This window comes from Rana temporaria, chromosome 1 (assembly GCF_905171775.1).
Source record: "Rana temporaria chromosome 1, aRanTem1.1, whole genome shotgun sequence".
NCBI classification, from domain to species: domain Eukaryota; kingdom Metazoa; phylum Chordata; class Amphibia; order Anura; family Ranidae; genus Rana; species Rana temporaria.
Window position 1 is genome coordinate 119,369,286 of NC_053489.1, and position 18,392 is coordinate 119,387,677.

Sequence of the window (18,392 nt, forward strand, 5' to 3'; positions counted from 1 at the left end):
AATTCAAGCAGCGCTGACTGCAAATGCCAACATACAAATTTCTGGGCCATCTACCTCAGGGTGCCCCCCTACAAGGGGTAAAGTATCCCAAAAACAAAAGCACCTGTCGGTGCACCTCGACTCCCCGGCAGGGGAAGTTTATAATGTGCCCCAAGCAGGATCAGACCAGACCTGCCAGGCCTCACACAGGCCAAGCCACATTCGACCCTTGGGCCCCAAGGAGTTTTCAAAAGGGCAAGGATCAACCAGACGCATCAAACCTAATTCTTTTGACACGTCTGAGGACGAATCTGACATGTCTGGCAACGCCGAATCCTCTGATTCTGACATGAGCAATGACGAGGAGGAGGCGGGGTTTACAGCAGAAACCAACGCTGAGGCGACACAAAATGTCGTCTTAGATGCCCAGGGTCAATCCCTGTTTAACCCGGACGAGATATCTCACCCTCGTTCGGGGGACTGGACCCCACTACCTCATGTGGCACAATATCTAGAATTATGGACCAGAAGGTCGCTAGATAGGGCAAATCGCAATAAGTTGCGAGCAGAATGCCCCAGGCCTCACGTGGCAAGCAAGGTGGCTATCACCCCAGAGATTGACCCGGTACTGCTAAAGTACCTCACAAGATCCGGGAAATACGCTAAAAAAGGCATTGAGCGGTCATTCAAAGTTATACAGGACCGCATATTGGACCTCCTTGGTCCACTCACAAAAATTCTGAATTTATCAGAACAGGCAGTGGCAACTGCCCAACCCGTGGATCTGACACAGCTTAGAGGCTGGGCTCAGCGTGCTATATGCTTACTGGGCACCGCCAACACAACATGCTCAGTGGAGCGCCGCCGCTCCATACTGATGAAGTTGGACCCCCAACTTAGCCATCTTGCTGAAAACGAACCGGGACCATCCGCCGATGGCCTTCTGTTCGGAGATGATTTAATAAAGAACATAAATAAGTTTGTCAGCTTATTCTCGAGCCTAGACAAGGCACAGACCTCATTACGCAAATCACAACCTGGCAAGGTTTTTGGCAAGGCCGGTAGAGGCAGAGGGCGATCTACCGGCCGCGCCGCGTCATACAGGCCCTATTCAAGACCAATCCAGCAGTATGCTCCTGCGCCACAATCGTATGCCATGCCCATGGCTCAACCACCACCCTTCTTCCCTCCCCGCGGACGCCCCTGGAGGGGACGCGGAGGCCGTGGATTCCCCAGGTCAAGACCACCGACCGGTGAGTTTACTTCTACATACGATTCCACACACTCAGGTGGGGGGAAGGCTAATGTATTTTTCCCACGTCTGGTCCACGATTTCGGCGGACGCATGGATACTCTCGACGGTAACGGGTTACCGGATAGAGTTTGTGTCCCTCCCGGCCATGAATGTCATACCCCCTCCCATTCATTTTTCCACTCAAAACATAGGGCTGATAGACGAGGAACTCAGGGACCTGCTAGACAAAGGAGCAGTTCAGGAGGTAGATCCCCTCTCAACTGGTTTTGTCAGCAACGTTTTTCTAGTAAAAAAGAAGGACGGCGGCTATCGCCCCGTCATAAACCTGAGGGAGCTCAACCAACATGTGACCTACCGCCATTTCAAGATGGAAGGTATTCACCTGTTACGAGACCTCCTCTGGCCAGGAGACTGGCTAATAAAAATAGACCTAAAAGACGCATACCTTACGGTCCCTATACACACGGAATCTCAGGCTTTCCTAAGATTCCTGTGGCGAGACCGCATGTGGCAGTTCACCTGCCTTCCATTCGGATTGTCATCAGCCCCCTGGTGCTTCACCAAACTACTCAAACCAGTAGTAGCCGCTCTCAGGAGCAGGGGGGTACGTCTAATCATCTACTTAGACGACATGCTGATCATGGCACGTTCCAGAACACAAGCGACCCTACACAGCCAATGGGCGGTGTCATTGCTGAGGGAACTCGGATTCCTCATCAATTACAAGAAATCCGTTCTTCTACCGTCTCAGGAGATGGAATTCTTGGGGTTTCTGGTAGACACCAAACAGGCTTTGCTCCTGTTACCAAAGGCGAAACTAGCTCTGATCCGCAAGGAAATCAGAGCCACGTTGCGCAAAGGTCAGGTATCCCTGCGGTTGATTGCTCGGATAGTAGGCCTCCTATCGGCGTCTATTCAGGCAATCTTTCCTGCACCCTTACACTATCGCGCTCTACAGCGCCTAAAAACACTCCATCTGCGCCAGGGCTTGCGGTACGCAGACGAAGTCTCGTTGGACTCGGACGCAGTGGAGGAACTGCTGTGGTGGCTTCGCCACGCAGTGGAATGGAACGGCAGAACTATTTTCAATTCATACCCAGATGTGATCATAGAATCCGATGCGAGTCGCCAAGGTTGGGGCGCTCGATGCGGACAAATCACAACCGGGGGGAAATGGTCAGTGGAGGAAACTCGTCTCCACATAAATGCTTTGGAACTTTTGGCAGCATTCTTTGCGATCAAAAGTTTTCTCCCACATACGTCCAACAAATGCGTACTCTTACGCATGGACAACATAGCAGCGGTTCAATATGTCAACCGCTTGGGGGGAACAAAATCCAAGATATTAGCAGACATCGCGTCAGAATTCTGGCAATTCTGTCTGTCGATAAATACCACCCCGGTAGCGGAATACCTCCCCGGGATTTCCAACACAGTCGCAGATTGGAACTCGCGCTATCTGACGGATTCCAGCGACTGGGCACTGGATCGTTCAGTCTTCCTGACACTGCAAACAATGTGGGGTCCCTTTCATACGGACCTTTTCGCTTCTCGCCTCAACAGACAACTACTCCGCTTTTACAGCTGGAGGCCGGACCCGGAAGCATTGGCAGTCGATGCATTCCGACAGATTTGGACGAGGGGGACGCAGTATGCGTTCCCTCCGTTCAACATGATCACCAGAACCACGCTACAGGTAGTGACTCAAGGGGCGACGGTGGTGTTGATCACCCCCTGGTGGCCGACGCAACCGTGGTTTCCCCTTCTGCTGGGGATGTCAATCGATTATCCCCGATTGCTCCCCTTCTCACCTCATCTCCTATCAAACGCGTCCAGGGGTTGCCATCCATTGCTGCTGGAGGGCAACCTCCCTCTGTTAGCATGGTTGGTATCGGGTTCGGAAACACGGACATCAATTTTTCACAATCAGCTAGAGATCTCCTCGCCCTGGCCTGGGCCCCCGGGACTAGGTCGGCGTACAGATCTGCCTGGACCATGTGGGTTCGTTGGTGTGATCAACGGCAAATTGATGCCGTTCATGCACCTGTAGCTGCGGTCGTGAACTACTTAGCAGACGCGTACGAGACAGGTAGATCCTACAGCTCTCTGAATGTCTATAGGTCTGCCATATCGGCCTATCACTGTCAGGTCGACGCGGCACCGGTGGGTAAACACCCGCTGGTCTGTAGACTGCTACGGGGAGTGAGATTCAAACGACCTCCCCGACCAAGGTATCAATCCACTTGGGACGTCTCTCGGGTTCTACAACTCTTCACCTCATGGGGGGACAATGAGGTCCTCTCTCTAAAGAAACTGTCCGTCAAACTCGCTACCCTTTTATGCCTTATTTCCATAAAAAGGGTCTCGGATGTTAGAGCTCTAGACATATCTCGGCGCCAATTCCTGCCAGAAGGAGTTAGATTCTCTGTGGTTCGTCGGACGAAAACAGGAATACAGTCGGTGTTCTACCCCCTCTTCACTGACCACCCACACATCTGCGTGGTGCGATGTTTACAGCAATATGAACATCGGACCGCGATCCTGAGGTCGCCCACTTGTACCCAGTTACTGGTCTCTTATGTAAAACCCCATCTACCAGTGTCTTCAGCATCACTGGCCAGATGGGTGAGAACGGCCATGGAAATGGCTGGGATCGACATCTCGCTCTTCGGAGCCCATTCCACCAGAGGGGCCATGGCTACTAAGGTGGTCACATCGGGCGGTTCCCTCTCAGACCTCTTATTAGCGGCGGATTGGTCGTCAGAAACGACTTTTCGTCGTTATTACTTCCGACCTCAAAGTCATGTTTCCTCTGCAGTACTTTAACATTGTGGCATGTATCATGATAAATCTGTTAGCTTTAAACATGCAAGATATGAAGCCTCCTGTCTGATATATAATTCGGGATTTTCCTAGCTATCATGACGGAAAATCTGAGTTATATGATGACAGGAGGCGAATATCTTCCCACCCTACCCACCCTATCACGATATATTTTCTCGTTTCAGGTTATTGATGGGTGGAGTCTACGCCTATGCGGAAGATAAGAAAAGGTTCTGGAGTTCCAGTATGACGGTTATTTTGTTTTTGTTCCAGTTGAGCACAATTATGACCGTCGGAGCATCCTCCAGGTATTACTGTCGACAAGGCCCGGTTGGCCTACTTCCAGCGTCGGAGACAAGTTTCCCGATCACTGTGGAACGTGTTGTCTACTGCGGCAAGGTTATCTGAAGTTTTGGAGTTGCCAGCATCGCATGAAGAAAGAGGAGGAGGAGACCCAGACAGCCCCTTATATAGAGACTAGGACATGGGGGAGGGGTCCATGGGGCATCTGGGTAATGTAGTTCTATGAAGTTTTTCTCAAAATTTTAAAGAAACAAATGTTTATGTTTTCTGCTATGAGCATTAAAAAGAAAGATTAATGCAAGATATTCGCCTCCTGTCATCATATAACTCAGATTTTCCGTCATGATAGCTAGGAAAATCCCGAATTACAGTATTTAAAGGCAAATAAACAACAATACATGTGTAACATGATAAGCAGCAATGAGAGCATTATATTGAAGGCTTGGTTACAAATTCACTGCTAGACCCTGCCATCCAGGACACATGCCCTAGGTGTTCTACTGAGTGTTCCAAGTTGTCTTTGCTGTAATTGTTACCTGCAGCCCAAGAATGATCCTATAGATCTCGAGGACAGTGGTAATCAACTTGGTATTTATAGAGGGCCTCTGATGCCGCGTACACGCGACCGGTCCATCCGATGAGAATGGTCCGACGGACCGTTTTCATCGGTTCCCCCGCTGAAGCAGACTGATGGTCTGATGTGCGTACACACCATCAGTTCAAAAACCGATCGGGTCAGAACGCGGTGACGCAAAACAAACGAAGTTCAATGCTTCCAAGCATGCGTAGACTTGATTCTGAGCATGCGCGGGTTTTAAACCGATGCTTTTGTGTACTAACCATCGGTTTTGACCGATGGTCAGCCATCCGTCAGTTCGATTTTAAAGCAAGTTCTCTAATTTTTGTCCGAAGGACAACAGACCGATGGGCCGTACACACGGTCGGTTTGGACCGATGAAACTGAACTTCAGTCCGTTTTCATCGGTTTGGACCGGTCGTGTGTACGCGGCCTGACATGTCCAGAAGGGAACAAATTTCACGTTAGGTTCAAATCACACCAGAAGGCAGTACACTGAAATGCACACCCTGTCTATGTATATTTTTTTGCAGTGCAAGATAGTGTCTTTTAAAGTTGCTTTGGGGTGCCCTTCCACACCAGGCCTCTAAAACAGCAATATTTACAATGTTTTGGCTCATGCTGTTTTGTTTTTTTGTCTTTGTTTCCTTGGGTTTCCTATGAGCAAATTGCTAGGGAACTAAATGGAGAAAAGTGGAGTAGGGATAGGAAAATAGACTAATGCCTCACACAAGCGTTTTTTCGGAGTGGAAAACTGCTATGAGAGCTTTTGGCCGGGAATCCTGGACGTGTGTATGCTCCATCGCAGTTTTTCCGACGGGAAAACTGCCAGACAAAAAAAGAGATCAGGATCTCTTTTTTCCCCATCAGGCCAAAAATCAGAGCGGGAAATCCGTTTCTGAGGGGCAAAAAAACATGCATGCTCAGAATCAAGTATGATACAGGAGCGCTCTTCCTGGTAAAACTAGCATTCGTAATGGAGATATCACATTTGTCACACTGTAACGGACTGAAAAGCACGAAGACTGAAAAACGAAAATTGTCTCTCACCAAACTTTTACTAACACAGGGATCAGAAAAAGCAGCCCAAAGGGTGGCGCAGTTGGAACGGAACTCCCCATTTATAGTGCTGTCATACACGTTGTACGTCACCGTGCTTTGGACGTGCAGACTTTTGTCTGAGCGTGTGTATGCAAGGCAGGCTGAGAGGAATTCTGTCAGGAAAACCGTCGTTTTTTTATCTGACAGAAAAACCGCCCGTGTGTACTAGCCATAAGAGAGAAAATTAAAAAAACAGAAGGAAAAGGTATAAACATGGGAATTGGGAACAAGAAAAAAAATCTCAACTCGGGGGAAGTTGAGATTTTTTTTCTTGTTCCCAATTCCCATGTCTATACCTTTTCTTTACGTTTTTTTTAAATTTCTCTCTTATGCCTAGTACACACGGCTGTTTTTTCTGTGGGATAAAAAAACTACGGGGGGGGGGGGGGCTTTTTTTTTGCAAGCACAAAAATATTTCAATGTAAAGTGTCCAGGTATACTTCACGTCTTTAAAGGGGTTGTAAAGGTAAAAAAAAAAAAAAAATCCTAATTAGCTTCCTTTACCTTAGTGCAGTCCTCCTTCACTTACCCCATCCTTCCATTTTGCATTTACATGTCTTTATTTCTTCTGAGAAATCCTCACTTCCTGTTCTTCTGTCTGTAACTCCACACAGTAATGCAAGGCTTTCTCCCTGGTGTGGAGTGTCGTGCTCGCCCCCTCCCTTGGACTACCGGAGAGTCAGGACGCTCTCTACATTGCAGATAAAGAAAGGAGCTGTGTGTTAGTGGGCGTCCTGACTCTCCTGTAGTCCAAGGGAGGGGGCGAGCACGGCACTCCACACCAGGGAGAAAGCCTCACATTACTGTGTGTAGTTACAGACAGAAGAACAGGAAGTGAGCATTTCTCAGAAGAAATAAGGACATTTAAAAGCAAAATCAAAGGATTAGATAAGTGAAGGAGGACTGCACTAAGGTAAAGGAAGCTATTTAGGAAAAACATTGTTTACCTTTACAACCCCGGAACCTAGCAACATCCCTGTTGGGTGATAATTAAATACTTTATTAGGAAAGTGTATAATACTATTTAGTGCTCAGAATCATTTCTGTTTATGCTTTTTCACAAATGTTGAAATGTTCTCTGACTATTAGTAGTAAATATTGAAACCATCTTTTCTTCTGTCAGGTTGGTTTTGAATCAGTTGCATTCCGCCTTACAAATATCACATCGGGGATAGGACATGCTGTTGTTTACAGAGAAGGGTCTTATGGTTCAGTCACTGTAAGCTGGCGTTCTGGATATCCCCCTGGTTTTATGCCAAAGGACATCCGAATTGGTAAACTCTTACCTGAATCTGGTAAGTAATTTGCTCCTTCACAATAATAGTAGATAAAATGTCCTCTCAAACTAAAAAAAAACGAAGTTACACAAATTGTCTTTTTTTTTGTGTGTATTTAATTTTAAATATATTACATTATTTTTCTATATTGCATATTGAGCTTGTAGGTGCAGTGTGGTGCAATGGCAATAACGCACACTTAGACCAGGTGCAAAAAAATGGAACTTATATTGAAGCAAATGGAAATAGTTCACAATAAGCCTGCTGGAAGGAGGAGGAACACTCATGGATGCCAACTGTGTGTAGGTTTCAACCGAACTGACAGAGGCTGTCTGGAGTGGTTGAAAGCAGCCTGGCTGGTCCGAGCAAAAGTTTGAAGGTGTCCAAGGATAATGGCAATATGCTAAACTTTTCCTACTCATCTTCAACCTTTCCCTACTGCTAATACTGTCCCCGACATACGGGTGACCTGTCCATACACTACCCACATGCTGAAAGTGCACCCAGGAGCCAGGGTCCTAAATAGACTCTGCCAACCTAAGACGGCTGCCAGAGTCACATAATGGCCAGCATTTAACTGAATTGCTGCCCTTGTGGACGAGGAACCACGTTCTTCTTGACTTCCTTTCTCTCTGCACTGCTGCTGTGGATGAACGCCACCTGCAGTGGAGAAAGCAGCCTGCACCTGTCTACAAGCTACTATTATTGACCATGTGTTTTATATCTATTTGTTCGGGTTTTGTTTCAACATCAACCTGCATTGTAATAGCTGTGTGTTTAGCTCCATTCTGCCCTGAAGCAGAACTGTCTTTTATGTGTTACATTCCATCGGAAATCTACAAGACTGCTTGTGACTGTACCATGTAGTTACATTAAGGGATCCTTGTCTTCCACAGTTCCTACATCTTACTGTAGTTGCACACTTCATCCATGCCATTAAGGGCTCATTCACACTACTGCATTGTGGTAACACACAACAATGCCCTTTACATGTGTTGGTCCGACACAGTGATATTTATTCTGAATGGTACTCCAATGCACCTTCTCAATCAATTTGCATTGTGCTAGTGTGCATTGCTCTGCAAAAAAAAATGATGGCCCGGATTCAGTAAGTCTCATACGCCATCGTATCTTAGGGTGCAATATTTATGTTGACCGCTAGGGGCGCTTCAGAAAACTTCCGCGTCGAATATGCAAATTGGGTAGATACGCCGATTCATAAACGTACATCGTTTACATAAGGCTTTTTCCGGCGTAAAGTTACCCCTGCTATATGAGGCGTAGCAAATGTTAAGTATGGACGTCGGGCCAGCGTCAAATTTTCCATTGATTACGTCGTTTGCGTAAGTCGTTCGCCAATAGGGCTTTGCGTAAGTTACGTTCACGTCGAAACCAATGAGGCTTTGCGGCGTAATTTGGAGCATGCGCACTGGTAAACGTCCACAGACGGCACATGCGCCGTTCGTAAAAAGAATCATTTACGTGGGGTCACGAGTAATTAACATAAAACACGCCCCCCTCCTCCACATTTGAATTAGGCGGGCTTACTCTGGCCCAGTTACACTACGCTGCGGTAACTTACAGCGCAAGTTCTTTCTGAATACGGGACCTGCCGCTGTAAGTTACGGCTGCGTAGTGTATCTGACATACGCTACGCCCGCCGAAAGATACGCAAATGTATCTGAATCCGGGCCGATGAATGTATCTTTGTTTATGCAATTTGGTGCATTAGGCAGCCCATTCAATTAAACAATTAATGTTAACATGCATGTGCTAATGCAGCACAGTAGTATGATGTAGCCATTGCTGTATATTTTAGAACTACAGAGACAGAATTGTGTTACATTCCATCCTGGAATCCAGAACTAAGAGCAGTCTATAGTTTATTGCTATTTCAAGCTTAGAAGAAACAGTTTTTTTTTTTTAACTGACAGTGTTTTCTGTAGTCTGTAATCAAATGTAGCACATCTGAACACCTGTAATATTTCTCATTCTTGTCAGTTGATTATACATATAGTATGTGCTTATGTAGCACCCTCTACTGTAGGTAGGTGCTAGCATAGGATTTTTGCTAGGGAAACTGACAGTGCAGGTAAATTTAGGCAGGCCTATGCTTCAGGCTAGGCCTTCTATGACTGGTCCCGCAGTCTTCTGGAACCTGACATGTGTCCCAGAAGACTTGGAAGGGGGGAAAGAGAACTTCTGCTTCTGATCGCCTAGATGATCGAAGCAGAAGAAGGAGCGGGTATCTGTCAAGATCGAAAGGTTACAGTGTGCTGCGCTAATGAATGAATAATAACCTGAATAACCAGGGTATAATAATATTCAAAAGGTGAATATTAAAGTGATGAGGTACAAAAATTATTAACGTGAAACTATGTGTGACATATGTGACTGTATGACCAATCAGTGCATATCTAATATATCAAGGGTGAACCCACAATAGAAAAAACAGACATAAACTGACAATAACCTGAATAACCAGGGTACGATGATTAAAAAGTAAATATTCTAGTGATAAAATACAAAAAATATTGACGTGAAACTAGATATGACATATGTGACTGTATGACCAATCAATGCATATCTGATATATCAAAGGTGAACCCAAAGTATAAATGCTGACATGAATCAAGAAAGCTGACATAAATCTAGAAACAGTTCGAAGAAAAGGGTCCATATAATTCATTTACAATGGTAATGGTAACTGATCTTCTCGAGTGGATAGGAGGTGGAGCATGGAGCAATACAAAATCCTGGTGGTGAGAAAAGATGAATATATAAGGCTAAATCAAATAGCTATACGATGGGTACTCTTACCATATGACGTGGACCCAAATCCCCTCGGGGAGTGGGTCGAACAAGCGAAGGTAAGAGTGATGATGACACAGGCACTTCAGATGATGAACACTGGTGCAGTCTGGAAATTTTTCACATATTATCTGTATGTTTTGTGCTAGCTGCTGCCTGGTCCATATTTAGCAGCGTGGTATTTTACCCCTTTTTCATCTGTCAAGATCGGGTATCCGATTCCCCCCTCCTCCCCAAAAGCTCCATTCACTAACAGAATCAGGGAAGGAGGCCTTAAAGTGGAACTTCCTCTTTTGGATGGAGCTCTGCTTTAATGCTTGTTAAAAAATATGCAAACACTTTAATGTCCATAGCTTGGGCACAGGTGAATTTAAGGTCTACATTAAGGTCTACATTAATTTTTGGGTGTATATATGTGTACCCTATATATTGAACTATCCTTACCTTGTGTCATTAGATGTAAAAAGATAAACCTATGATTTATAATGAAATTGATGATCCTAGTCTGCAAGCACAGAACATATCTTACAAAACTGTAGTTATTACCCGATTTTGCATAACAGATATAGTATAATAGTTTCCCCTACATAGAAAACATAGGAAAAATGAACAGCTTATGTTATTATGTAATTTTTTGAACTCCAATGTGAGAGTTTATGTAATACCTGTTATTCGATCCGCAGTGTGTTGTGTTTTTTGTTGGTATTAGTAATCATGTGACCTCTTTCACCAATCATGGTTTCTCTCTATTATTGTTTCTATGCACTTTTATTTTTCTCTGGATGCATTATTGTTATAAATCCCTATCATGCACCTACAGTATCTGTCTATAAAATTATTTACAAGGAAAACATTTTAGTGATTAAACTCGATATTTTATGCAGTCTTTTCCCATCTATTTCTGCAAAATAAAATGCTTCAAATTAGTTAACAATAGTATTCTAACAGAATAAGCATTAAACATAATATACAGACTGGATTTTGTTATTACATTCTGCACTCTGGTTATAGGGAAATCAAAGTTTGTACTACAGCTACAGATTCTGCATTTCATTTGTAGTTTGACCAGGGACACAATTATGGTTTACCTTTGTACTAATTGCAGACAGCTGCCTTATTGTAGCCATATATTAACTCTAAATGTATATACAGTTGTACTCATAAGTTTACATTTCCTGGCAGAATTTATGATTTCTTGGCCATTTTTCAGAGAATATGAATGATAGCACAAAAACTTTTCTTTCGCTCATGGTTAGTGTTTGGCTGAAGCCATTTATTATCAATTTTTATTATTACTATTATTTTTAAATCATAATGACAACAGAAACTGACAAAAGTTTACATACCCCAGTTCTTAATACCGTGTATTGCCCCCGTTAACATCAATTACAGCTTTAAATCTTTTGTGGTATTTGTGGATGAGGCTCTTTATCTTCTCAGGCCCCATACACACGACCGAGTTTCTCGGCAGAATTCAGCCAGAAACTCGGTCCGAGCCGTATTCTGCCGAGAAACTCGGTTGTGTGTACACTTTTCAGCGAGGAAGCCGATGAGGAACTCGTCGGGCCAAATAGAGAACATGTTTTCTATTTTCTCGTTAGTCAATGGGAAAAGTCGGCCCGCCGAGATCCTCGGCGGCTTCAACACTGAACTCGACGAGGAACTCGATGTGTTTGGCACGTCGAGTTCCTCGGTCGTGTGTACAGGGCCTCAGATGTTTCTTGTGCCTTTGTAGTTCACGCATCTCCAAAACCTCAGCGATCCATCTCTGTGTTTCACAGTAGGAATGGTGTACCTTTCGTCATAGGCCTTGTTGACTCCTCTCCAAATGTAGCATTTATGGTTGTGGCCAAAAAACTAAATTTTGGTCTCATCGCTCTAAATAACTTTGTGCCAGAAGGTTTGAGGCTTGTCTCTGTGCTGTTTGGCATATTGTAAGCAGGATACTTTGTGGCATTTGCATAGTAATGGCTTTTTTCTGGTGATTCGACCATGTAGCGCATCTTTCTTCATGTGCCTCCTTATTGTGCATCTTGAAACAGCCACACCACATGTTTTCAGAGAGTCCTGTATTTCACCTGAAGTTATTTGTGGGGTTTTCTTTGCATCCCAAACAATTTTCCTGGCAGTTGTGGCTGAAATTTTAGTTGGTCTACATGAGTTGGTCTACCTTCAGGCACTTCCACTGACATCTATGCCTGCCTCCCATGCCCCAAAATAAACTGTACTGTTTTGGGCTTCAGTTTAAAGTGACATTTAGGTGTAAATCATATACTAATATACTAAATTAACCTGGCTGGGTAAAAAATGTTTATAGTTGTTTTGGATAAAGGGACAAGTTATAGAACTGCTATCAGGTTCCTATCGTTGTCCATGTCCCTGATGGCTAGGATTTCCTTCACCAAGTGATAGTAGTATAGTGGAAGCAGTAACTTAGAGTGGAAACATCTCCAATGGGCACAGAGAGAGCAATACAGTGGAGTGGCGTTAAAACTTCTCGCTTTATGGTTGTCTATATCTTATTTTGGGAACATTTCTTTTTACTTCCTGTTCCACAGTGGTCACTCAGAAAACAGAATGCAATAATAACATGACATACATTTTAAACCCTTCCCCACTAAAGTCAAGTCAAAGTAAAAACAGCCCAGGAAAGACAGCTTCCCGGTTCAGTCTGAATCTATGCTCAACTATTATAACGCAGAAATTCCAAATCTAAAAAAAAAAGTAAAACCTGTTATCCTGTCATTTAAAAAAAAAAATATATATATATATATATATATATTGCTGTATACCCAAAAAATTGTTCCCTTTACTTGAGAGTAATAATGGGGTTTATTTATCAGCTGTTTAGCATACGCTGATATGAGAAATGAATACTGTTCTTACAGGTTTTGGATATCTCTTGTTTAAAAGACTATGATGAATACATTCAGTAAGTTTTGATGTGATTCTTATCTTTGCTAGGCGTTGTTGTCTTTACACATGGAGAAGAAAGAAAATCAATCCCACTTTACCTGGAGGCAAATACTAGCGGGCCTGAGGGCTTTTCATTACAGCTGATTGGTCTCAGTAGCAGTGTTCCCAGTGGTGCCCGTTTAAAGTAAGAGCAACATGTGTTCTTCTGATGTAGTCTCTTGTGTACTGTTTTAAAATGTTCATTCTAATTTTGTCTCTAATATTGTTTAAGAATATTACAGTGCAAATTAGAGGGTAAAAGTGATTTGCAGCATTTTATATTCTTCCTTTCCTGATCAGGAAACTAAAAAAAAAAAAAAACTTGAAGAACAACTACAAAGGCATACCACATAATATAAATAACTTGTTGGGCAACTTACGATATTTTGTTGTATATTTTTTCTCTTTTACCTCTAATGACATTTAGTTCATTGTTTTCATCAGCAAGCAGCCTCATTTCTCCTCATTCACACCATTGACCTCAGGCTGTGATGGCGGCAGGTTGTACATAGACAAACAGATGCACTAGCTGTCAGGCTTGCCCCCCATAGTCATTTTTCTCATTACGTCTATTAAGCTTGTTAACCTCTAAAACCATATGGTAATATATATATAAGACAAATCATGCCATTAGCAGAATGGCTCCAATATATAAAAAAAATATCATTAGTATATGAGTGCACCAATCTTGTTAAATGATTTCTGGATTGTCTGACTGGATATAATAAACAAGAAACTATTTGTAATAGGTATAGGTGCTACAAGGAGTTTTATAATTTTGACACTTTGACATTTTGTGATACTTGACTGCCTGAAGAAGTGGACTCTTTTACACTTGGTATTTTGCTGCAGTTGAAAGTATTGGAAGCTGCGTGCAAAATGCTTGATGAGATCTGTGCTCTTATAGTCAATGGTGCTACAACTGCAAGATTAAAATACAGAAGTGTAAACAGTTACGGTATCTATAATAACTCAGGTCCATCAGACATTTTGCATACAGTTTACCATTCTTTTATTTGCAGCAAACATTTAAACAGGGACATTTTAATTTTAAAAATGCCTTTAATATTAAAAACTATAACAAAAACGAGTGAACTTTCAAGGGTTACATTACTCATTATAATCATACTCAACTTTTTCTGTTTTGTGCTTTACATTTGCCACTCTGTAGATTGAAAGATTTGCCCACTTGTTAATGATTCTACAAATAGAAACGAGGATGAATGAATGAATGAATGAATGAAAAACTTATATAGCGCGGCACATGCGAACTGAATTCATATGAAACACTTAACTCTAAAGAATGAGCGTCACCTTTTTAATATTACTAGCAAGTTTGTTTCCTGAAGTTATGACAATAAATCTTTAAGGAGAAATTGGCAAATACTTTGGTGGTTCGTGCAGTAGTCAGTACAGTAGTGTATTTAGGTTTTGTGCTGCCCTAGGCCTGACTAAACTCGTGCACCCCCCTAATATAAATATGACCCACTCCTTCCTATCAAGGCCACACCCTTTCTGTTTAAGACCCGCCCTGAAATTTTTGAGTGGGGGACACTAGTTCTTAGGGCCTGGGGGGCATTGGATTCACTTAATTTGCATAGATTTCCTCTCACTTCCTGTTTGGCTATGGGGCAGGAAGTGAAGGTAAATCTCTGCAATGGGACGGGGATGGTAAAAAAATTGTGGTTTGTGGTCCAGGATGATAGGACAGTCAAAATTAGAAGCAGCTTGCGTTACACTAACAGTGTAGCACAAGCCAGCGGGGACTCTTTCCGTGCTGCCCCCCAGCAAAGTGCTGCCCTAAGCCTGGGCCTTGTTGGCTTAGGCCAGGATACAGCATTGAGTCAGTGGTCAGAGCTGCTGTCATGTTTTATTTTTGGCTTGTGTCCTTTCGGATTTCCCCTCGCTTGTCCCAGAGACACAACTGGAAGTGAAAGGAAAGTGTCTTTTGAAGAGCTGAACTGATCTAATCATAGGGGGTCCCCCCTTTTCCTGTTCTGATGACAATTGTAAAATGTATTTCCCATAAATTTTTTGTCTCCAAGACGAACTGAGTGGGTGAATCCCCTCCACTGGGACCCAGACATCAAGGAAATGTGATGTGAGACGATTCCAAATTATGCCAATGTTCACCATTCACCTACAATCAAAGTCCCAGATTTAGCTCAGTCCCCTCACATTGGCTACATCTAGACATGTGCTATTAGTTTCAGTCTGAATATGAATTTGGATGAATTTTTGGTTGTTCGGAGATTCGGATGTAACCAAATATCCCAATGAAACAGTAACGATTTTTGTTGAAATTTGGGTAATTTTGTACATTAGTTTTTTAACTTATTCCAAATTTCTGTAATGTTTCAAATTTGGATTCTATGTGAAGAATAGCTGATTGTTAAGGAGCAAGCCAACCACCACATCTTTAACAACCGATGACTCTTCAGCAGTCAGCGGGCTTCCCCACTGACAGCTGAAATGTAAAACAAAGAATACCGCAACTGAAAAATTTAGTAAAAAAAATATTTTATGGATTTTAAGGGGAATGCCACACCAACATTTAAAAAAAACAATGTGTTGCACCCCACAGAATAAAATGTAATTCTACACTCTGTTTTACAGATCGGGATTTACTTATGCAGAATTTGAACCAATGGGAGTATTCCAGTTTTCCCCCAATTCAAGGTACATTGTAGTGCAAGAAGACAACCAGACTGTGTCACTCTATGTTCAGCGATTGTTTGGTTTCCATGGCAACAACACAAAACTAACTTTCACAACCATTTCAGGAAGTGCCAAAGACAAAGAAGATTTTGTACCTGTTTTAAATGGAGAACTGTTTTTTGAGAAAGGTCAGACCTCCTCAGTAATAAATATTTCAATAATTAATGATAAAATATATGAACTAGATGAATTATTTTATGTTAACCTAACATCTGTAGAAAGTACTGATTTCTACCACCAGAAGCCAAGACTACATTTTGATTACAGTCTTTCATCTGTAACAATATTGGCAAACGATTTCATGTCTGGGTTGCTAAGCATTGGGCCTGCCATAACATATATCAATGAAGATTCAAACAATAGTGCACTAAATACAGTGACTATTCAAGTAAAGCGAACTCAAGGTTCCAGTGGGATTGTTCATGTCACACTTACAACATTTGGGGCACGAAAGGCCAAGAATGGATTGCAGGGACTGCCCTTTGAGCAAAGCCACATGTCCAGAAATATTTCTTGGGCAACTGAAGATCTGGACTTTGAAGAGCGAGCTATTCTGATTACCATGCTGGATGGTCAGAGTGAAACTCAGGTCTCCATTAAAATTCTAGATGATGATGATCCTGAGGGTTTGGAGATCTTCTATGTTTTCCTCACAGATCCTCAAGGTGGAGCTCAGATAATGTCTGGCAGGGATGACACTGGATTTTCAGATTTTTCAACCATCCTTATCCAAGGTATAGTACTTTATTTAAAACATTCCTCATTATATTTGTTTTCACTTTAATTGTTGCCCCCCTAGGACTTTATAGCCTTTTAATTACATTTACACATATGCATATATTCCCTAGGACCTGATGGAATAACAACAAGTGTCTGTTTGGATTTTGTAAATAAACAGGATCACCCAGAGGAAACCCATGGTAGCAGTGTGGAAACATATGTTTGTGGACGCCTGACCATCACACCAGTCTATATGGCTTGTGAGATCAGGTGTTTGCAGTAAAGAGTACTGTTATTTCAAAAGCATAACAAGACATTTTGGACAATTGTGCACTTCCAGCCCTGGGGCTGATTTACTAAAACTGGAGAGTGCAAAATCTGGTACAGCTCTGCACAGAAACCAATCAGCTTTCAGGTTTTATTGTCAAAGCTTAAAGGGGTTGTAAAGGAATTTTTTTTTTGCATAATAAGCATCCTTTACCTGCAGACATTCCTCTTTTCACTTCCTCATTGTTCGTTTTTGCTCAGAAGTTGCTCTATTTCTTCTCTGTTCTGTTCACTTCCTGCTTGTCTGATTTTACTGACCACCGGGAAGGGAGACTTTACTGCGGTGGTCAGTAACGTGCTCACCTCCTCCTGGGAACTACATCTGTGCGGCTGGACGCTCTCTACGTGTTAGAGACTTCAAGGAGGTGTGAATTACTGGGCGTGCCGCAATTCATACTGGGAAATGTAGTTCTTACATGAACAAGCACCGCAAACCAGGAAGTGAATGAGAGAACATAAACGATATAAATGATATAGATGAAGGAATATAATAGGTATTTACTCGTTTTTTAACAGAATCATTACACTATTCTGTCTGTCTACCTTGCAGACATTAATTTTAGGCAAAACATTTTTTTCCTTTAGTGACCCTTTAACTGAACAAGCTGAAGTTAGAAGCTGATTGGCTACGGTGCACAGCTGCACCAGATTCTCAGTGCTCTAGTTTTAGTAAATCAATCTCCTGTGTCAAGAACTTGAAGGAGGCCTTTTTGTTTTTCAGCATGTTTGGCCCTTGTGTTCAAAGCCAAGTCTATAAAGACATGGTTTGATGTGGAGGAACTCATGTGGCCTGCATGCAGCCCTGATCTTAAATTGAACGCCTTTGGGATGAACAGGGACGGCGCTAGCAATAGGCGGATCAGGCGGCTGCCTAGGGCGCCAGGGTAAGGGGGTGGCAAAATACGGATCCCCAGCCACTCGCTGGGGATTCGGATTATTAAAGAACCTCCAGGACTGACTTTTTTCAAATACATGCTTCCTTATGGCGCCAGCCGCCAGGCTAGGGGGCGGCTGCGCCTGTGAAGACATCCCGGACCACTCTGCACTGCCGCCCTAGCAATGAGAAGATGAGGGGAGAGAGCCAAGACAAGGAGCAGCCGACCGGAAGTGCTCGATAGAACCGGCTGGGGCGAATGAGATGGAAGCCCTGCATACGGGCTTGCCGCGATATGCGCTCCCCCTCCTCCTGGTCGCTCGGGGATCTGTTGTGAGAGGACAGGCAGGCAGCAGCAGCGCAAAGCCATCACCCGCCGCTGACTCAGGTATAGTGGAAGCATAGGCAGCACGCTCGGTGCTGCAGCCTGCTGTCACATAAAAAAAAAAATGTACTATGCTGTCAAGTTTATAGTGCATTACACTGTATACAGAGGGGGGGGCAGATATATGTGGGGGGGCAGACGTGCAGGGGGGTACAGATGTGTGTGGGAGGGGTTACAGAGGGGGATCAGATATATGTGTGGGGGGGCAGACGTGCAGGGGGTACAGAGAGGAAATGATAGGTGTGTGGGGCGTGTAGAGGTGCGGAGGGGGGGTGCAGAGGGGAACA

At 43.4% G+C, this 18,392-nt stretch overlaps 1 protein-coding gene across 1 annotated transcript in view; it reads left to right on the forward strand.

Moving 5' to 3' along the window:
• ADGRV1 (adhesion G protein-coupled receptor V1) overlaps positions 1–18,392 on the forward strand; it is a 576,045-nt gene that overhangs the window by 305,469 nt on the left and 252,184 nt on the right. The window contains exons 73-75 of the mRNA XM_040342090.1: positions 7,162–7,333; positions 13,091–13,226; positions 15,698–16,533. Coding sequence (XP_040198024.1) covers positions 7,162–7,333; positions 13,091–13,226; positions 15,698–16,533 — 1,144 coding nt within the window. The remainder of the gene's footprint in view (positions 1–7,161; positions 7,334–13,090; positions 13,227–15,697; positions 16,534–18,392) is intronic.